This window comes from Chrysemys picta, chromosome 1 (assembly GCF_011386835.1).
Source record: "Chrysemys picta bellii isolate R12L10 chromosome 1, ASM1138683v2, whole genome shotgun sequence".
Taxonomy (NCBI): domain Eukaryota; kingdom Metazoa; phylum Chordata; order Testudines; family Emydidae; genus Chrysemys; species Chrysemys picta.
The window spans coordinates 256,497,160-256,519,527 of NC_088791.1; the positions used below are offsets into that span (position 1 = coordinate 256,497,160).

The following is a 22,368-nucleotide window of genomic DNA, read 5'->3' on the forward strand; positions in this document are numbered from 1 at the left end:
GGGTATGCAAGACAAATCATCTTCTGAAAGGGGTACAGTAGTCTGGAAAGGTTGAGAGATGCTGCAATAGGACACTGGGGTTTTAATTACACCTGCACATCTGCTGTTACATTTGATAAGTAGGTGTGACTGGACCTTCATGCAAGATTGTGTATTTGTGGCTAGGTAGGAGTGAGATTGTGTGTACAAATGACATCAGTAGTCTGTTAAGTTTGCTCCCTTTATTTTCAGGTTTTTAGGTAAATGAACTATTTTGAGCAACCTTAATTACTCAAAAAAAAAAAAAAAAAAAAAAAAGCTCTGGGGAGAAATATAAGTAGTATGGATACAATTTTAGGGTTTTACTCTGTGGCTTCTTTAAAATATTAGTTAACCGCCTTTACGGAGCAGTATGCTTGGATAGTTTATCTTAGGTAGTCAGAAAAAATTGCCACCCAGTTGTTGTGCTGGGGTAACAATGGACTTCCTTTTCCAGTTTATGATGTCCGTTTTCAGTAAAAGAATGTTGGGGCTAACTTAGGCCTGGGAATTCTGGTAGCTAAGATAACTCACTCAAGACTTGTTCCTGTTGCCTCTCTGTAGAGCACTGTGATTGAATTGTCTTATAATTGTCACATTTATTCTGTAGATTTTATATAATATTCTAATAGGTCACTCATTGTTCTAATAATTCTATCTTGCTGTGAGTAGCCCGCAATAAACATCTGAAAGCTAGGACAAAACTTAAAAAATGGATGCAAGTTAACCACTAGATGGAGTGCACTGTGCATACAGTACTTTAGGACTAGAAATACTATACTCTGAAATAAAAGTAACATGTTCTCAAGACAAAGTTACATTTTTGTGCTTGTCATTTAATATGTGGAAAGTGTGTTTTAGAGTTGGGGTGGCTATGGACACATACGTCAAGTGCTATAGGATGCCACTGTTATTTTTAAACTCAATTATAGTGTAGAGCCCGCAGCTGACCCTTAGCTGCTGGTGCATGATTTACTGACAAGTAGTTATGCAGAGGGAATTCTTGATATATGATATCAGTGAATGAAAATGCGATAAAACTGAATCTATTTTACTCCTATATTGAATAGAACTTGATATGAAAAGATGGAATTTTCTGAAATTTTAATGGCTAATGACTTTAAGCCATAAGTTCTGATATTTAAGATCACTTATGTGCAGTGAGTTGGTAATTTTACCTCTTGGAGTATGTCAGTGTGGATCCCATTCTCAATGCAGGTGGGCCACATGAGATTGGAATCTTTTGAATAAGTGTCAGTTGAGCCATACCCTATATCTTGCAAAGTAGTCTCAACTGTCCCTTGGTTCCCTCTTACTATCTGTGGCAGTCTGACAGAACTAGTCATGGTAAACTGCTACCACTTAGTGTTTCTTAGACTTGACTTGTCCAAGTTAGATTTTGACCCTCATTATCCTTTCAGATTTTTCTTTCCAACCTGGTCATTGAACATTAACATCCATTTTTTTTTTTTTTTTTTGGTGCTTTGTGCCTCCCCCAGTAATGGCAGACTTCAAACCATGTACATCTTGTGGTGGCTTAATTCTTCTGAAAGATGGCCTTGGTGTGAGTCATGGTCTAGATCAGAGGTGGGCAAACTATGGCCCGCAGGCCACATCTGGCCTGCGGGACTGTCCTGCCTGGCCCTTGAGCTCCCAGCCAGGGAGGCTAACCCTCAGCCCCTCCCCTGCTGTTCCCCCTTCCCTGCAGCCTCAGCTCGCAGTGCCACCAGTCCTCTGGGCAGCGGGGCTGCGAGCTCTAGCCGGGCAGCACGGCAGCATGGCTAGCTCTGGCCGGGCGGCGCAGCCGCCAGTCCTGCTGCTCTGAGCAGCATGGTAAGGGGATGGGGAGCGGGGGGGGGGGCGGTTTGGATAAGGGGCAGGGGGTTATGGGAGGTACAGGGAGCAGTTGGATGGGGTGGAGGTTTGGGGGGGCAGTAAGGGGACGAGGAGCAAGGGGAGTTGGATAAGGAGCAGGGGGGCCCAGGGGGGCCCAGGGGGGGCCTGTTAGGGAGCAGGGGTGTGGACAGGGGTCGGGGCAGTCAGGGGACAGGGAGCAGGGGGGTTGGGTAGGGGGTGGGATCGGGGGGGCAGTCAGGGCTGGGGGGTCCCAGGAGGGGGTGGTCAGGGGACAAGGAGCAGAGGGAGTTGGATGGGTCGGGTGTTCTGAGGGGGGCAGTCAGGGCATGGATGGGGGTGGGGGCCAGGTTGTTTGGGGAGGCACAGCCTTCCCTACGTGGCCCTCCATACAGTTTTGGAACCCCAGTGTGACCCTCAGGCCAAAAAGTTTGCCCACCCCTGGTCTAGATCAATGTGCAGCTTGTTCTCCATGAAGACTCTCTGAAATCCAGGGATACCTGTCTCAAACTCTGCCTACTAGAGCAAACCATCTGGCTAGCTTCTGACCAGGAGGAGAGAAGTTCCACCTCAAAGATAGACCTGATACTTGTTAAATCCTCATCTGGCAGTGCCCCCCATGCTAGCTGGCACATCATCCATAAGATCAGTAATGGCAAATAGGTATCAAGCAAAAAACTTGTCAGAAGAAGAGTTTACACCACTACTAACGCATTCTGGCACTGAAGAGCAGGTAAGGCAGGACCAATCACAGGGACAGACATGACTTCTGGCACCAGTCCTTGTCCTCCCTCAAAGAGTCTTGGTCATCAGCCCTCCAAGGAACAACCCAATATATCTCCTCCTGTTACAAAGGCTAGTTATGCAGGTTCAGCTTTCGGTTTGGTGCTGAAGAAATACCACCTGACATAGTCCTCAATACTGGTGGCATCCTATACATCAGCGCAGTCCTTAAAATCATTGAGTGTACTGGCTGGCTCCTTACTAGAGGAATCTGCATTGTCCCCAGGCTACTTCCTTGGCACAAAAAACCTTCAGTCTACAGTGGAACATATTCCTGACCTTCCACTACTGAAGTGTCATCAGCTACATTGACTCCCCATCAGTCACCTGGGCAGATATCTTCACCCACATCCAGTAGGGTCAGGAGAGGGCCCACACACATCTATTACAGGCATGACAATGGCCTGGGCAATCTTAGTTGAACCACCCATACAAGTATAATGGGCTTATTGGGGAACCTCTGATCTGTGCTTCAAGGAGTCAAATTCTCTTCCTTTCCTAGAAAGTGGGTAAGATCCTGCCCTCCATCTGCATCTCTGGTCAGACCACCATCAGGAGATTATCAGCAGATCCCTCAGGATCATTCACCTTCCCCACCCAGGGACCTCTCATTGTCTACTCCAGACAAAGCTGTGCTTTTGGTCTTAGTAATGGTGCAGGACAGCTGAAATGTCAGTGATAGATGGAAAAAGCCCCCAAGCTGTGATGTTTTACTTTTGGCTGTATCTGCCAAGATTGCTCTATCCACCAACTGCATCCTGGACTTAGCTAAGACCTTGTGGCATACTCCAGCTTCTTTACCACAATGCCTGAAAGCAGATTAGTGTTATCAAGAACCGCCAAAAGGATTCAAACAATGTTACGCTTATACTACACCAGACACAATCTCAGACATGCATGAAAAAATCTAAGCATGCAAAGAGTAGTCCCAAAGAAATTGGACTTGTTTGGTGAGAAATCATATTCGTTGGTGTCACTACAGCTTCAAATCATCGACTACCAGGTCTTAAATATATTGTGTTCCAATGTATCCCCTTTATATCTTAGTTCCGTAAGAGAGGATATCTTGGGGGACTAGCTAGTAGCGAAGATGTTCTTCCAAGCAGTTATAGATGCACCGGATGTAGCTGTAGGTCCATGACCACTGCTGTGTTCATGCACAGGGCTTTGTGGTTGCAACCCTCAGACCTCCCTAAGGAGGTGCAGTTCACCCTTGAGGATTTTCCCTTTTGAGGGAACAGAAAACTCTTTAAATTTCCTCAAGGATTCTAGTGCTACATTATGCCTAATGAGTATATATACACAAGGTTTGAACCACAAGCCCTTCAGGTACCAAATGCCTGCCGGCAGAGGGAATCTTCCTACTCTCAAAGTAGACCTTCCAACTACTCACAGAGGAAGACCCCAGAAACTCCAGGAAGAGGAGATTGTCTTCCTTGACAGTCTCTCTACACCTATTTCTAGGCAGCACATTTTGATGTGAGCATCGAGAGCATACCAAAACCTCTCAAGAACCAATCCCTACTTTTGGCTTTTGCCTTGCACCTTTCCACTGGGCTTGATCTGCAATAACTGACCTATGTGAGCTAAAAGTTGTTACCCATGGCTACCCCAACTATTTTCTGCCCCTATTCAGGGGCCCTTCTCATGAGAGCCAACTAAAATAAGTGGCTACAGTGCTCTGCCCAGGAGCCATAGAGAGAGCACCTCTAGAGAATAGGGGAAGAGGTTTCAGCTTCCCAATATTTCTTTATCCTGAAGAGAAAAGGATGGCTCTTCATCCTATCCTATAGCTGAGACTAAACAAATATATACACAGTCTCAGATTCAGGATAACACTAGCTTTAATCATGCCATTCCTTCAGTCTCAAAATTAGTTTGTGGTTCTCGAGTTGCAGGATGTGTACTTCCACATTTGCCATCCATCTGGCCCACAGAATGTACCTGTGATTTGCAGTGGGGCCCAGTCAGTCAGTACAAGGCCTTACCGTTCCTCTCTCCCGAGCAGTCTTCACAAAATTCCTAGCCATAGTGGCTGCAGATCTTCTGTGGGAATCCAGATCTGTCTATATCTAGATGATTAGCCAATCAGCAGCAAATTCCATCAGGATGTTTCTACAGTCCTGAACTACATTCTCTAACTATTCACCTAATTTCACCTTCTAATGAACTACAAGAAATTGTCTAATTCTGTCATAGATGATAGAATTCTCAGGAGCTCTGATCAACTGCAAATCAGCCCTGGCATATCTCCCTGAAGATAGATTTCCACCTCTACAATTAATAATTACCAGTCTCAGATTGACTCCAGCAACCATGGTTTAGAGCTGTTCCTTAGTTCGCTCATCTATGCAATGGAGATAATACTTGTCCACCTCTGAAGTGCTTCATGGCTGGACAATGCTCTAGATTTAAAAAAAAAAAAAAAAAAAAAAGTCTGTCAGGTAACATGGCCTCAGCAGAACCTGAGTCACTTGCTGGAGAAATTGAAAAATTATCTTTACATATCAACATTAACTATTTCACTATGTATCAATTTTGAGCAGAAAAGTCAAACTAATGTCAGTAATTTTTTGGTATTTGGTTTGGGTGCAATGGGAACCATTAGTTGCTGAGATGTAGAATAAGAATTCAGTCCCCTTAACTGCCTCTACAAAGGGGGGAAAAAGACGAATATCTTGGTGTACCTCCCTCCCCCATTCCTAGCCCCACCTCGCAGGTGTTAACAAAAGCCTCAGCTACCTGTGAGATACTAAAAATGAGAAGCAACTCCTATGCTAAAAGCCTCAACAGTCCCTTATTCAGCTGTTCAAACTACAAGCTTTTCTCCAGTTTCAGGATAAAATCCATAGCTTTTAATTCAAAATTAAAAACATTTGCTCTCTTTTCACAGACTAACATAAAATGATCTTGATTCTGACATAGAGTAATTTTGAGATTGTCACTCCACATTTCAACGTGTGTGTTGTCTTGATTTCTAATACACCCGCCTGCATTTTCAACTAGTGAAAATTACATAAAACAGATGAAGTATGTAAGAACAACTTTTCTGATTTTCAGCATCATTTAATGGCATTTTCAGATTATCATTCATAAAGACACCAAAACAGGTTGTGGAATGGGAGTGTTGACTGTCATGATGAATTGTATTAGGACTCTATACGTGGATATGATGCATTATGTAACCAAGGATTTTGTGCATGTATTTAAAATTTCATACTAGATTTTTGTTCCAGAAGTGGATGTTAATCAGAACTAGATAATCATTTGGCCATGGTCTTTTTTTGCATGACTATTGACTGTTAGCCATTGAGAATTAAACAGCCATTTTTCTCGTAGACGGGAACTTACCTTAGGTGCTGGAACTAGGGGTGTGGCAACATCCCCTGGCTTGAAGTGGTTTCCATCAGATACAGGGTTTACAGTTTGGGTCAGTGGATCTCAACATAAATTGTTCCAGCAACCCTGGAACTTACTAACCGATTCTCATATGAAGAAGGAGAGAAGTGAAAAGACTTCTGTGTCAATCTTCTTTTCCCTTGTGGATAGCTATCAGCTAGCTAGTCTCAGTTCAGGCATAGGCTTGCTCGAAATAGGTTTATACAGCAACAAGTAATGTGTTTCCATAGCAGCTGTAGTCTAATGATTTTCCTCACTTCACTTTTTTTTTTTTGCTCCTCATCAGTTTTGAAGGGCAGTATTAAACAACAAAAAGCATATTTAGGTCAAGTAAAGAAGCGTTTGCTAATACGAACTCTGTGCTAAGCATTCTGGGAGAGTTCTTTCTTGCAGCAGATGAGGGTTCTTTGTGGCTAGCAGCAGAAACTGCAGCACTATCTTCACAATTTCTTTTTATCTTGGATATGTTCTGAAGATCTTTGAAAAACAGGAATCAGAAGCTATTTTTAAACTATATGGAATATTTTTTCAGCTGTATCCTACAGTAATAGCATATGGTGAAAGCATTCTATTTGAGATAATTTTACAGCTGAGCTGTCATTTTGTTTTTCTATCACCCTCCTATTTTATTTTCTAAGACTGGATTTTTGGCAGTCTCCTGTTTAACTAAACAGGTTTGCATTATAGTAGCTGGTGGCTTTTATTTTAGTGAGGTACTTGATCCTGGACCTGAAGATGGTACAAAGGATAATTGTTCCTGTGGAGCAAAGGAAGAAATTCTGCAAATGGAGCCAGGATTGCTAGAAATGCAAATTCAACACATTTTGGAATGGGTTGCACTACTAGTGTGGTTCTGTTTAAAGGCATTCGTACAGTTTTTGAAAGAAACTGTGCTTATATTTGCAAACATCAAGGAGAAAATAATGCCCTTGAATATACAGCACACAGTTTGACCAACGAGGATTCAGGACTATTGATTCATTCATCCCTGGTAAATACTGACTTGTTTAACATAGTTTTTAATTAGTGAGTGAAATTAAAAATCCACATGATAATGTATATGTAATATTTTTGTATAAAATGAATTTAATATTGTAGACTGTGTGCACTTGTACACACACGTGTAATGCACGACATTCCTGCAAGCGTAGATACAAAAGCTTACATGTTTTTTATAGATTTGTACTGATATAGCTTTGAAGAAGGTTTGACTCTTGATAGAGGGTTTACATGTGCCCATAGACAGCAGTTTGCTGCTGTTAGATCTTATAAGGAACTTCATTTACTTTAAATGACCAAGACAGATTGCTATAATATTTGGAAAAAGAGAGAAACCTTATGACTATTGGTATGTTAGAAAAACCCCAATGCATGTTTAAATTTATTCATTTTCAAATGAACTTATTAGGAGTGGGTTTTTTAGGAAACACACTACTATAGTAAACTAAACTGGTGAAAGAGGTAGGAGAATATGCTAGAAGAAAAATCTTTATGGGAGAACTAATTGCTTTCTAAATGTCTTCTGGTTTTTTTGAGGCTTTCTAGGTGTTGTCTGATACACAGGAAACAGGCTTTGAGGTGGGACTTCTTCATACTCCCCAGACTGGTGACGCACATATGCGTCAGATGTATTGCATCCGGACCCAAGGGGGTGGAAGTGGCTGACCAATTCACAAAGTGATTTTTGGTAGATTTGTAAGGTTACTTTAAATGCTGCATGCACTCCTCATATTAGCTTCTCTGTCGCTGACAAGCTGGATAGAAGAGCGGTGTGTGTGTGTTGAGGGTAGATTTAAAGGGATATTTATTAATACAAGTTTGTGTTGAAGAATCTATAGTGTCTGTTTAGGTGTTTAGATTGAGACTAGTTGCAGTTAAGGAGGCTCATGCTTTCATCAGGGCACTGTAGAAATTAATTCAACGGTACGCTTGATTTTTTTTTTTTTTTTTAAAGTCTCAATTTTTTTAATACTCATCTTGGCCCTTTTTTTTTCTTCCTACGTTCTGACTATAACAAAAGACTTAATCTGATGCAGGGAATAGGGGCTTTCTGAAGATGGGAATAGATGCTGAAAATTTTGACCATTCTCCTCAAATACATGGAGTAATTTAGAAAATATATGCTCGACCTTAAGTAGTTACGTTGTATATTTTGAACATGTGTGTGTAAGTAAGTAAAAGCTGACATAAAAAGAATGGCTTCCTTAAACCATCTCAATCAGATCCTCACTGTCAGCCATTTTTGAACCATTGGTCTCATTCCACAACTAATTAAACGTTATTAAAAAAATGTATTTGCTGACTTGGAAAAAATCAGTTTGTCTTGCACTAAAATCAGTATTAACAGTACAAAATTAAAAAAAGCCAGAAAAACAAAAATCCTTAAGCTTTAGTTAACTCAGATTAGTGTTATAAATCCAAATATGTGAGTGTGCAGAGAAATAGGAAAAATAATATAAAGCCGGGATGACCTTTCATAACTTAAGAGCTAGAGTGAAAATTTCTTGTATTGCATTTACATTGTCACCTATTCCTTTGCTTTATTTAGTAATCTTTTGTTCCAGCTGCTATTGCTCCAGGGTTCAGTTGATATTGGTTTAATTCAGCCTTACAAAATTGGCATATAAATGGGTCAGATTAGGCACAAACCTTACTTGCCTGCTGTTGCAATTATGGTGATATTTATGTGACAGACATGGAGCTGCTCTAATTTTTGAATACTGTATGTTGACCTAGTTATTGGCATATTAACTATATGAATAGATGCGTTTAATTTAACAGGCTGTAAGGAAACAAGCAGGAAGAAAATAGTGGCTCAAGTTAAATGACCCCATGGTAAACACTTCAGGTTTATGAAACAGTGGGAGAGCAATTGTCTTTGAGGTGTCTGGCTTGCAGGGTGGCCTTAGGTAGAATGGTGCCCTAGATGAACTTATATTTTGGTGACCCTGTGGGCGTGGTGGTCCCCCATTGCCCTTAACCCTTGCACTGTGCCCCTAGCCCCTGTACCCCCCCCCCCCCCCGCACCCCCATGGGGAAACTGACTTGGATGCATGGAGCGAGCAGCTGGCATTGCTGCTCGCTCCCACCCGGAACACTGTTCCTCCGCACACCCCTACGAGGTTGTGAAGTGGGGAGCGAGGAGTAACACCAGGGCTCCCTGTAGCCAAGTCACTTTCCCCACCTGGGCTGTGCTGTGAGGCAAGTGACTTGGCTGCAGGGAGCCCTGGTGTTGCGCCTTGCTCCCACCTTTCACTGCCCCTACGGCGACACAGAGGAAGGTTGGGGGGGGCGGGGGAAGCAGTATCTGTGTATAACCGCCTTCCTTCTCCTCCCCCCCATATTCCTGCTTTAGGAGAAAGCGGGGAAAAATTTGGGTGGTTCCAATGTAGTGCTCCCCTGCCAGCCAGGAGCAGTTTCTGACACTACACCAGCCGTGCTCACCTCTGCGCTGCCGCATGGTGCCCCCCAACCATGGCACCCTGGGCAGTTGCCCATCCCGAAGGCAGGCCCTGTGCTGATCTCCTGCCGAGCTTACTGGGTTGTTTTGGTGCAGAAGGGTAAAAGCCCAGGAACTGACAAGAACAAAGGACCTCTGTCTGGGTAAAAAGGACACCCCCGAGCAGGGAGGTAGCTGTTAGGAGAGCTGTTCCGGAAAACCAGACCAACACACAAATACCCACATGGGTGTCTGAAGAAGCTTAGCTAGTTTAGATCATCAGGGGATGCCAAACCTCAGGTATGAGAAATGATTTTAAAACAAAAGAATCTACAAGCCTCATCATTTTATGCTTTCTTCTAATTTTTGGTAAATAAACAAAATAGTTCTTTTAGAAGGTTGTCTGGTCACTGTATATACCACTAGTCATGGAAGGGAAGAACAGCAGGTGCTGAAACTAGTTGGACCTGCTTGTTAAGCAGCGTGGTTGATATACAGAATACAATAGCGAAGTGCCTGGTTTAAAAGCTGGAGAAATGAATAATTCTGCCCTAGGAGAGGTAAAGGCATGAAGCTTGACACCTGAGGGGTGCACTCAGGAAGGGGACAGAGGTGCAGCTCAATCTGCAACAAAGATAAATTAGTTTACGAAACTCATGCAAGAAGAAATAGTTAAATTTTAAATTCTAGGATCTCTCAATCACAGATTGAATGAAAATTTGTACCATTTTCTCTAAATGCAGATTACTTTTGGGAGAAGAATTTGACTTTCCACCCCTCAAGAATCATGTTTAAGAGCTGTGTTTGGAAGGGAGAGGCTACTGGGTTCCTATCATGAAGGCAATAGGCAGGACCACAAGAGATTAGCAAGGCATCACTTTACAGTATCATCTGTTCCCTTTACTCGCCTTGCATTACAACAGATGGATGGATGGATATTTTCTTAAGAGTAACTTGTTTGCTAGGATGTATGTTTGAAATGCAAACCCTCCCATTTTCTTTGTTTAGGAGATTGGGTGGTCTATAGTATTATTGAGATACCAACCCATTAATTTGTAGATTAAATTATTGAAATAAAACTTTCTACAAAGAACCCTGGTCTGGAATTTAAACTGTTGCTTCTTGGCTCTGGCTTAGGTAGCTCTGTCCTTTAGCTGTTGATAGACAACTGCCAGGAAGCATTGCTCCCTCCTGCAGCAGTTTTTCTTTCCCTTCCTTGCCTCTAGTTATTTCAAGGCAGATCAGGTACTTCTGAGATACAGTTTTGTCACAGTGACAACAGTGGATTCTAGTAGGTCCCTCCCCAATGCAAGAACAAGCAGTAAGGGCTTTGAAACAGTATTTGAAAACTTCCATGAACGGATAGTCTTTAGGAAGTGTGTTTTTTTTTGTTTTGGGAGAAATCTCTATTTGCAAGTTGGATATCAATGAAATGGCAAGGGAGTAACTAAAAGTCCTGGACCAGGGGCACTCTGCAGGAGTCTCTTCTCTACTATTTATGGTGCTGAAGAAGTCAGGAGGTCTCCACCTTGTGTTAAATCGGAAGTGGCTCAGCTCTTTCATTGCCTACAAAAAATTAAGGTAATCTGGAGATAGGGTGGAAATTTACTTGCATGAGTAGATTTAGTGTCTCTGCATGTTGCCATCAACCTTCATATTAAAATACTTGTTCTTCCCTTTGGGCCATGAGTATTTCAGCACACCACTTTCCCCTGGGGTCTTGCCTCCAGGCTCAGGATCTGTAGGAAGAACTCAGTAGGGCCTCATGGCCAAATGGATACAAATAATTTAGCCCAGGGGATTTTAAATTAACCCCAGATAATATTAAAGATCATAAGGTGGATTTTCATCAATTTGGGTCTTCCTGCCTTTTTCCATAATGCAGTTGCTTCAATGAAAAGGTCCATTTACTAAATATTAATCACTAATTTTAATTTTAGTTCATATTGAGCTTCACAGAAACAAGCCATTTTTTATTTTTTTTCAATAAGCCAAAGAGGAAGCATTACATAATTTTACTTGATACTTTGCTTTTAAAGTTCTTCATATGTGTCCATTGCCTACATGTCTTTCATTTCATCTCACCTTTTTCCACTTTTCAGTCTTTGTTTTGCTTAACTCTTTATCTCCCTCCACTCTGATTTATTTCTGTTTCCATGCTGTCATCTATACTTGGAAAATCTTAGACTATATTCCAGAATTCCTCCTTAATAGCCAATTATTTCCTGAAGTTCTGTATTATTACTAACTATGGGCTTGTCTATGCTGTTTTCTTTCCCTCAAAGCCCATCCAAGTATAGACAAGCCCTGTGTCTCAATGCCTTTCTGCACCTGGGCTGCTATCCCTTGACAACAAAATAACTTCTGAATACAAAGTGTACAGTGCTCACTTTATTTTTAATTACAAGTATTTGCACTGTAAAAAAACAAAAACATTTTTTTAAATTCACCTAATACAAGTACTCTAGTGCAATCTATTTATCATGAAAGTTGGACTTACAGATGTAGAATTACGCACCAAAAAAACTGCATTCAAAAATAAGTGTAAAATTTTAGAGCCTGCAAGTCCCACTCAGTCCTACTTCTTGTTCAGCCAATCGCTCAGAAAAACAAGCTTGTTTACATTTGCAGGAGATAATGCTGCTCGCTTCTTGGTTACACTGTCACCTGAAAGTGAGAATAGGCATTCTCATGGCACTGTTGTAGCAGGCGTCGCAAGATATTTACGTGCCAGATGTGCTAAAGATTCATATGTCTCTTCATGCTTCAACTGCCATTCCAGGGGACATGCATCCATGCTGGTGACGGGTTCTGCTCAATAACAATCCAAAGCCGTGCAGACCGACGCATGTTCATTTTCATTATCTGAGTCCGATGCCACCAGAAAAAGGTTGATTTTCTTTCTTGGTGGTTTGGGTTCTGTGGTTTCCGCATCAAAGTGTTGCTCTTTTAAGACTTCTGAAAGCATGCTCCACACCTCGTCCCTCTCAGATTTTTCTAAGACACTACAGATTCTTAAAACTTGGGTCAAGTTAGAAATCTCACATTGGTACCTTCTTTGCGTTTTGTCAGATTTGCAGTGAAAGTGTTCTTAACATGAATAACATGTGCTGGGTTATCATGCGAGACTGCTGTAATGTGAAATATATGGCAGAATGCAGGTAAAACAGAGCAGGGGATATACAATTCTCCCCGAAGGAGTTCAGTCACAAATTTAATTAACACTTCGAGCGTCATCAGCATGGAAACATGTCTTCCGGAATGATGGCTGAAGCATGAAGGGGCATATGAATGTTTAGCATATCTGGCATGTAAATATCTTGCAATTCCAGCTACAAAAGTGCCATGCGAACGCCTGTTCTCACTTTCAGGTGACATTGTAAATAAGAGGGCAGCATTATCTCCTGTAAATGTAAGCAAACTTGTTTGTCTTGGCGGTTGGCTGAACAAGAAGTAAGATTGAGTGGACTTCTAGGCTCTGATGTTTTACATTGTATTGTTTTGGAGTGCAATTATGTAACACAAAAATTCTACATTTGTAAGTTGCACTTTCATGACAAATAGATTGCACTACAGTACTTGTATGAGGTGAATTGAAAAATACTATTTCTTTTATCATTTTTACAGTACAAATATTTGTAATAAAAAATAATGTACACTGATTTCAGTTACAACACAGAATACAATATATATGAAAATGTAGAAAAACATCCAAAATATTTAATAAATTTTAATCAGCCCTGGAAAAAATAATCAGAATGAAAACTGCAGGAAGCAATGTGACACCTGTAATTTTCAGTATGCTTGAACAGCTTTCTGTGCTGCTATGCTAGTTTCAATCTTTTTTTCAGTTCTATTCAGTACTTAATCTTTAAAATTGCTGCTTGGTAATGAAAGCATTGAGATCAGTTCTCAGATTTTAAATATCTTTAATGTAGCTTGTATACTATGACTTGGCCCTATAAAGGACTTGGTTAATCAGTATTCAAGAAGCTTTCAATCAGTTCAGTTTGCAGTGGAAAAATATTTTTAATATGACCACCACTAAATTTCTTACTTTTTTGAATGCTGGATTCCCTAGATATGAGAGGGAATACATGGATTTTGAAAGGCTGCATGCCTGGGCTCTGAATGTGATTAATTAGATAACTTTTCAAAAGCAGGATCAGGTATGATAATCTACTAAAAACAATAAAAAAATCTGCTAACCTAATTCTTACACCCAGTAAAATTCTCAACTAATTCCAAATGCTTTAATATAACCTGTTAACTCAACAGTATTATAAGCTTTAGATATTGCTGAATGTCATCTTCAGCATAAAGTCTAGTGACAGTAATATTCGTGAGTCCCTGGTGCATCTGAATACACTGGGATGTCAGAATGACTATGGGCTTGTCTACATGGGGGAAATTGATTGGCTTATTCCACTATAGCTATGCCAATTGGCTATAGCTATTCTGGAATGACTTCCTGTGTGGGCACTTTATTCTGGAATTAAAAAAGTGATATTATTCAAGAATAGTGTCCACCTAAGTTCCCTGTAAGCTGTATGGCCACGCAGCAGCCTTGTTAACCTGTGCAGGCGCTCAGGGAACCTGCTTGGGGACCGGCCGGGGGAGGGGCGCCCCATCCGGGATGGCCTGGCTAGGCCCAAATCTGCCAGGGGAGAGGCGCCTATCCTGCAGCCCCTGCCCGGAGCTGCTGCAGCAGGGAGAGGTGCCTTTCCAGCACATACCCAGGCAAGACCACACCCAGTTGCAGACAGACTTTAGTCAGATCTGTGTAAAAGGATTCACCCAGCACTCATGTGCACACCCACTGTGGAGATGTAAACCCCAGATAATATTGTCTTGAGCTGTATAGAAAGAACTGCACAGCGCAAGCTCATAAAAATTCACCCTCTCCCTCAAGGTGGAGAGAGAGATGCACAATTTCTTACCTCCCACCCCCATATGAATTACACAATCTGGATTGTTATAAACAAGAAATAAGTTTATTAACTATAAAAGGTAGATTTGAAGTGATTATAAGGGTTAGCAAATAGAACAAAGCAGATTACCAAGCAAATAAAAACAAAACACGCATACTAAGCGTAAGATCTTTAAGAGACTGGTTTCGAGAAGTACCATAATTTCTCACCCTAAATGTTGTTTGAGGCAAATTGCTGAATTTCTGTAGCTAAGAGTTCCAGTTATTTCTCTTTACAGACTAGACTCCTGTATTAGTCTGTACTCAGCCTGTGCTCAGTTCCTTTGTCTCTTCAGGTACTTTCAGCAATCTTTCTTTTTGGGTAGGAAGGCAACGGAGAAGAGTCCTGTTTGCCTTACTCCCCAGCCTTAAATAAGATTTACATAAGGCAGGAATCTTTTATCAGAGGGGTAGCCGTGTTAGTCTGAATCTGTAAAAAGCAACAGAGGGTCCTGTGGCACCTTTGAGACTAACAGAAGTACTGGGAGCATAAGCTTTCGTGGGTCAGAACCTCACTTCTTCAGATGCAAGACATCTAGTTGCATCTGAAGAAGTGAGGTTCTGACCCACGAAAGCTTATGCTCCCAGTACTTCTGTTAGTCTCAAAGGTGCCACAGGACCCTCTGTTGCTTTTTACAGGAATCTTTTGTTTCCCTGTCTTGACCTCACCCTCCCTTTAGTGGAAAATTACTAGAAGCCCAAGATAGGGGTTAGTACCAGGTGACAGGACCTGACCTAGTAGTGTCACAGCTACATCCCAGGATGCCTCTCAGGAAGGAGAGATTAGTATCAAAGTCTTATTGTTTCTTCCTAATGGCCCATCAATGCTGATAGCCTGTTGTCTGGTGGGTGTCTCACAAATATACACATAGTTGTAATTGTTACATGGTCAATAACCTTTCCAATTATTACCTGTCAAGACCTATCTTGCATAAAATACATCTCAGTTATGCCATATGCATATCATAAGCATATTTCCATAAAGAATATGGGGTGTAATGTCACAATGTGTAATGGGGATTCCAGGGTGCATCACTCTGCACTTATCAGCATTGAATTTTATCTGCTGTTTTATCGCCCAGTCACCCACTTTTATGAGATTCCTCTAACTATCTTGAATGATATTGTATCATCTGCAAATGTTGCCATTTCACTGTTTCACCCTCTTTTCCAAATAATTAATAAATATGTGGAACAGGACAGGTTCTAGTATGGATCCTTGGGGAACTCTGCTGTTCACCTCTTCATTGTAAAAACTGACCATTTATCCTACTCTGTTTCTTACCTTTCAACCAATTACTGATCTATGAGAACCTTCCCTCTTATCCTGTGGCTACTTAGATTCCTTTAAGAGCCTTTGGTGAGGGACCCTGTGAAATGCTTTCTGAAAATCCAAGTACACTATGTCAACTGTATCACCCTTATCTATGTGCTTGCTGATCCCCTCAAATAATTTGAATAGGTTGGTGCAGCATGACTTCCCTTTACAAAAGCCGGGTTGACACTTTTGTGACAGGTTGGATCACAGAAACCCCCTTGGGGCTGTCACCTGATGTGCTGGGACTACCTTTGAGCCTGTTTTCCCTGGAAGTTTGGGACTTCAGTATCTTGTCTGTTGAGCCAGACACACTAGCCTTGAACCATGTCCCCTAAAAGCTGCAGGCTTAACTGAAAACAGCTTAAGAAGTGCTCCCAGTTCCCAATGGGATCCAAACCCCAGATAAATCCGTTTTTAATCTGTATAAGCTTATACAGGGTAAACTCATAAATTGTTTGCCCTCTATAACACTGATAGAGATATATGCACAGCTGTTTGCTCCCCCAGGAATTAATGACTTGTTCTGGGTTAATTAAGTAAAAAGTGATTTTATTAAATATAAAAAGTAGGATTTAAGTGGTTCCGAATAATAACAGAACGAAGTAAGTTACCAAGCAAAATAAAATAAAACATGCAATTCTAAGCCTAATACAGTAAGAATCTAAATACAGGTAAATCTCACCCTCAGATGTTCCAATAAGCTGCTTTTACAGACTAGACTTCCTCCTAGTCTGGGGTCCAGCAATCACTCACACCCCTGTAATTACTGTCCTTTGTTCCAGTTTCTTTCAGGCATCTCTTTGGGGTGGAGAGGCCAGCTGAAGACAAAATGGAGGGGTTTCCCAGGACCTTATATAATCTCTCTTGTGGGTGGAAACCCCTTGTGTTCTCCTATGCAGAATCACAGCTACAAGATGGAATTTTGGAGTCACATGGGCAAGTCACATGTCCATGCATGACTCTGTTCTTTACAGGTCAACGCCATTGTTTACATGTTAGTTTGAACTTTCCCAGGAAAGCTCAGATGTGGATTGGTGTCTTTTCAATGTTCATTGTTAAAATACTCCCAATTACTTGAATAACCCTTCACACTATGTTGACCAAATCTGTCTTATGTGCTTCCTACAGCAAACACTTTAAATACAAGCATAGAGCCAACGCTTATAGCTTCAGATATAAAAATGATACATGCATACAAATAGGATGAATACATTCAGTAGAACGTAACCTTTGCAAAGATATGTTGCTTGGCATATATGGCATATATAGCATAAAACATATTCCAGTTATGTCCTATTTACATTCATAAGCATATTTCGATAAAGCATTATGGAGTGCAACGTCTCAACACTTCTCCAACAAATCATGTTTATATATGTGTCTGATAACTCTGTTCTTTCTATAGTTTCTACCAATTTGGCCGGTACTGAAGTTAGGCTCTCTGGCCTGTAATTGCCATGATCTCCTCTGGATCCCTTTTTTAAAATCAGTGTTATGTTAACTATATTCCAGTCATCTGGTTTAGAGACTGATTTCAGTGATGTTAAATGCTACCATTAGTAGTTCTGCAGTTTCACATTTGAGTTCTTTCATAACTCTTGTGTGAATACCATCTGGACCTTGTCACTTAATACCATTTAGTTTGAGTTTATTCTAAAACTTCTATTGACACATCAGTTTGGGACACTACTTCAGTTTTGTTGCCCAGAAAAAATAGCTGTGATGTGGAGTATCTCCCTCACATCCTCTGCAGTGAAGACTGATGCAAAAGCATTAATTTTGCGCCTCTGCAATGGCCTGGCCTTCCTTGAATGCTCTTTTAATACATTTGTCATCTAGTAGCCCCCACTGCCTGTTTGGCAGACTTCCTGCTTCTGATGTACTTGAAAACGATTTTACTGTTAATTCTTGCATATTTAGCAAGTTACTTCAAATTCTTTGTTGGCCTGCCTAATTATACTTTTACATTTTACTTGCCAGAGTTTGTGCTCCTTCCTATTTTCTTAAGATTTGGCGTCCAAATTTTATTAATGCACAATAGAAACAAAAAAGATGACGCTTGATCATCCTCTTTGCCAGGAAGCCAGATGGCTTTACACCTGCCAGTGTCCAGGAATGACATAGAAGACATTTTAAGTAGGTATGCAGTGACCAGTCGTGAATGGTCATTGAAATGGTCTGTCACAGAGCTAATATTGTGTCACTGGGGGACTGCTGTGATAGATGCATTTGGTGTGATTTGTGAAAGACATGTTCTGCTTAACAGGAGGTGTGAGTTTGGACTCATTACCAGATGCTGCTTTCCTTTGGTGTTCTCAGACGTCATTGATCCCCAAAATAGTATGCAAGATCAAACAGGATAGAACTCTGATCATCCTGATAGTTTCTTACTGTCCATGACCGTTTTGGCTACCAGGTCTACTAGTGAGGTCCAGGCAATCTCCTCTACACCATCCGCTCTGCTCAGTCATCCCATAATATCCTAGAACCAAAATCCGATGTTATGCCTTATGGCTTGGATGTTGGCTGGTTGAGTGCTATCAATAGACTGTGCCCTATAGATTTAGAAAATTGTTATCCGAAGGAAGACATCTTCCACCAGGAAGACTTTCTCCTACAAATGGAAATTTTTTTTTACATATAAGCAGGCCAAAACAATAGATCCAGTAGAGGCACTGATATTGAAGATTCTTGACAACATGCTGAACTGGCCTTTTCTTAAGACCACCTTGCAGCAATATTGGCATGTCATTGCCTGGTATAGTCACTCAATCTTCTCACATCCATTAGTATCAAAATTCCTTACATGCCTCTTTCATACTTACCCTTTGGTTACAGACCTGACTCCCTTGTGGGATCTCAACTTTTGTCTTCTTGCGTCTCATGTCTCCTCTGAACCACTGACCAAATGCTAAGTACATCACCTTACCATCAAGATGGTCTTTTTGGTGGCCATCGTTTCAGCTTGGAGTCATTGAGCTCCAAGCTCTCATTGAAGGATGTACAAGGCAATCCAGCCATAGGGACAAGGTGGTGTTAAGATTACACCCCAAGTTCCACCTGAAGGTCCTCTCGGACTTTCACTTGAGCCAGTTGATAACCTTGCCAGTTTTCTTCCTTGAGCTGCACTTGATGCTTGGAATGAGGAAACTGCACACTGGATTTTGCCAAAGCTGTGCTACATTACGTTAATAGGGCCAGGGCTTTTTAATTGTCTCCTCACTTCTTTATGGCCGTTTCTGGCACACCTGCTATCATCTGGCTGGTAAGGCTCTTCCTCCAAACATTGAGATACTCCACCAGGGTACAGGCTGCATCTACTGCCTGCCACAGGAACATTCCAGTCTCAGATGTGGAAGGCTGTGGAGTGACTCCACCTATTTCTGTTAAACATTCTGACTTTGACATGGCAGCCGAGAGAGAGAGAGAGAGAGAGAGAGAGTGAGTGAGTGTGTGTGTGTGTGTTTTGGGAGGGCAATGCTACAGTTGTTTGATATGGCTGGACTCCTACCACCCAGGGAGCACTTTGTTTTGCTGGTGACCTACAGTAGCATGCTCAGAGAGAATGTTACGTACCCTGATGTGACTGTGGTTCTTGTAGATAATGTAGTCAGTGTAGACCCTCCCTACATCCCTGCTTTTTGGAGTCCTCCGCTAACATGGGCTTTGAATTGCAGCGGAACTGAGGGAGGGTTATGGCCATCCCACTGTTCGTGCCGTCATATGGGAGCAAGAGGAGGCACAAGGAGTGTGTGTGGCTCTTCAGAGACTAGTGTGCAAAGAAACTCCAGTCTTGAATGCGTATGCACTTACAATATCTCAAAGTCCAGTCCCCTCATGGCAGGACTAAGTATTACCTAGAATATCCCTAACAGGTATTTGTCTAACCTGCTCTTAAAAATCTCCAGTGTTGTTGTTTCTAATTCATTGTAGTTTAGTCTAATACATCTCAATAAAGAAAAATTGATGGATGTAATTATAGCCATGGAAGTTGGTGATATTGACACTGGCTGGGTAATAATAGTTAGTGACATTTTTCACCCTGACCCAGATTATGGGACTGGGTCTAGGAAGAAGTTTAGTTATCAATTCCTGTGCCTCATGATGGTCCTTACTCTAATACTATCATTCTTCTGCTCTTCAAAGTTGCCCATCCTTCCTCAAAGTCCCCATATGAGAGTCTCATATTCTCTACATCCCTGCTAATCCCTATTCCCCATGGTGTGCTGTTATTCATCAAGGAATCAGATGTGGGTGGGCATGCATGGTGAGCAAGTCTTTTGGGAGTGGGAAGGAGACATCCATGTGAAGGACTGAGAATAGGTGAATATTTGTCTGCATGGGCTGCAAGTTCTATGGGCCTGTGGTGCCTGGGCACCAGGAATATTCCTGGTTCCCAGAACCACTGGCCCAGCTCCAGCACTGGTCTCTCTTGGCCCCGCCTTCCGCCCCGGGTGTCTGTCCCCCCCCATTTCCCCCAGGCCATTTAAAACAGCCTGGGGCCCCCACTCACCACCGGCAGTGCAGTGGAGCTGAGTGGCTACCTGCCTGCTTGTTCCACATGGCTGCTGGCCCCTCCCTGCGGCCCCTGGATGGGGTGGGTCTGTGTCCTGCCCCAAGCACCCCTGCAGTCAATAGGAAGCTGTGGGAGCAGTGCCTGGGGGTAGCAGCACACGGAGGCCCCTCGGCTTGCCCTGCCTAGGAGCCCCAGGTAAGCGCTGCACCCCCTCCCAGAGCCTGCACCCCCACCCTCCCAGCCCCCAAACTCCCTCTCAGAGCCTGCAGCCCTCCCTCCCCCTTCAAGAGCCCAGGGCCTGCACCCCAGACCACCTCCCCCCTAACCAACTCCCTCCCAGAGCTGTAGGCTGGTGGGGGCGGAGTTCGGGGGGGGCAGAGTTTGGGGGCATTCTGGGCACCACCAAAATTTCTACAAATCTGCCGCCCTTGCTTGTCTGTTGGGTAGAGAGCCTGGGAGCATGAGAGATTTAGGTTAGTCAGGAGAGCCCAGTGTGTCTTTGCCAAGGCTTTGGTGTTTTGGATGGTTTCTGATTAGTTTTTTGTGCACCAGGGGATCCAGAGTATCTGCTCCAAGTAAGTGGGGTGCTCCTTATTGCACTAGGCAGCAGTGCTATGGGGAGCCCTTCAACTGCCAGTGCTTATTGTGATGTGTTTGTAAAGATGCAGAGACTGAGTTTTGGGGTATTTTGTTAGGAGGTAGGATATGTGAGTTGAGGTTGGCGTGGGGTGAATCTTGGCTTAACTCGTAATTATCTTTTTTTTGTTTTTTTTTTTTTTTTTTTTTAGCAAGTGTGTTCTAGGAAATACATACAAGTAACCTTAACTTGTAAGGTAAAAGTTATTTTGTTTGGGGATATGTTTTAAGGCTGTAAATAAAGTGATTTCATAATTTCTTTCCTGGCTTAGATATATCATAGTAGTTAATTTTCTGCTATTTTAATATGCGTATTGTTACTCCATTTAGCCTGTGATTAAGCTACCTGGTAAGAGTATGACAACTCAATGAGGCCTGTGCTCCTAAAAATCACTTACATCCTTTACAGAAAAATCCCATTCAAATTGAAAGTTACTAAATTACATAGGCATGTTTTGAAATCCCACCCTTCACTTTAAGCTCAGTAAATCAAATGCACTTTGTTGGCATCTCGCTTTTTAAAATTTAACTTTGGATCTACAAAACTTTATTGATACAGCTATGGTTGGCAGGTAGTCATTACACATTTTAGCTGATCTTTGTTTTGTCCCAAGCTGACTAGTCAGAGGAACTGGGAAGACTGGTGGGAGACATACAGATCGGAAATATGTTTTTAGCTGCTAAGCTATGATTTATGTTAATTGGTCAAAGGAGGGTTCCTGACAGTCTGTTCATATATTTTTAAAATGTCAGCGTCTAAATCAAAAGAGAAGCATTCATTTTTATGGAATCTGTGTATAAACTGAAAATGGAGAAGAGGATAAACTAAAAAACTTCAAAAAAAATGGGAAACTAATACTATATAGCTATAGTTCAGTACAATAATTTTTTTCATAAATACTTCTGTGTTTTTAAAACTAACACGATCTAAAAACCATACTGCTTATATTTTTCCTCCACTCTTTTGGGGAACAGAAGAGAACCTCCTTATTTGAATGCTATTGGGTTAATTTTAATTCAATATACAAGAAGCTGCTGAGCAGAAGAAAACACCATTTGGGTTTTAAATGAAGGGTTTTGGCCATGACTGACCTAAGTAGATATATCAGTAAGAGTTTAAAAAAAAATTTACACTGTAAACAGTGTTAACATTTTAACTCTGAAGTTTTTATTCTTCAAACTAATGTTTACAAATTCACTATGCCTAGTAGAACTGGGTGACCTTAAAATTCTGATTATATCTTATGTATATAAAAATCGCAGTCAATCTCGATGAAACAGATTCCTGTTTGGCAGCTGCATCCTCAAGTAATGGTATAATTTAGTTTAAACTGCTCTATACTTCCGTTCTGTGAAAACAAAAGGAGGCAGTGTAAAATAGAAGCAAAGGTACAGCTAAACATTCTTGAACTATTGTCTGCTTTTATTTACACAAG

The 22,368-nt window shown here is 41.7% G+C and overlaps 1 protein-coding gene across 15 annotated transcripts in view; it reads left to right on the forward strand.

The window, feature by feature from the left end:
• Positions 1 to 22,368, forward strand: part of DOCK9 (dedicator of cytokinesis 9) — a 319,065-nt gene that overhangs the window by 34,638 nt on the left and 262,059 nt on the right. For 9 of the 15 annotated variants that reach the window (XR_010600573.1, XM_042843645.2, XM_065592524.1 and 6 more), the window contains exon 1: positions 6,423 to 7,045. The exons of the other annotated variants lie outside the window; for them this stretch is intronic. Coding sequence is in view for 8 of the 9 variants with exons in the window: in XM_042843645.2 (XP_042699579.1) it covers positions 6,884 to 7,045 (162 nt within the window). In the remaining variant the exon portion in view is untranslated. Of the gene's footprint in view, positions 1 to 6,422; positions 7,046 to 22,368 lie in introns of those variants that run through there. 15 annotated transcript variants of the gene reach the window in all.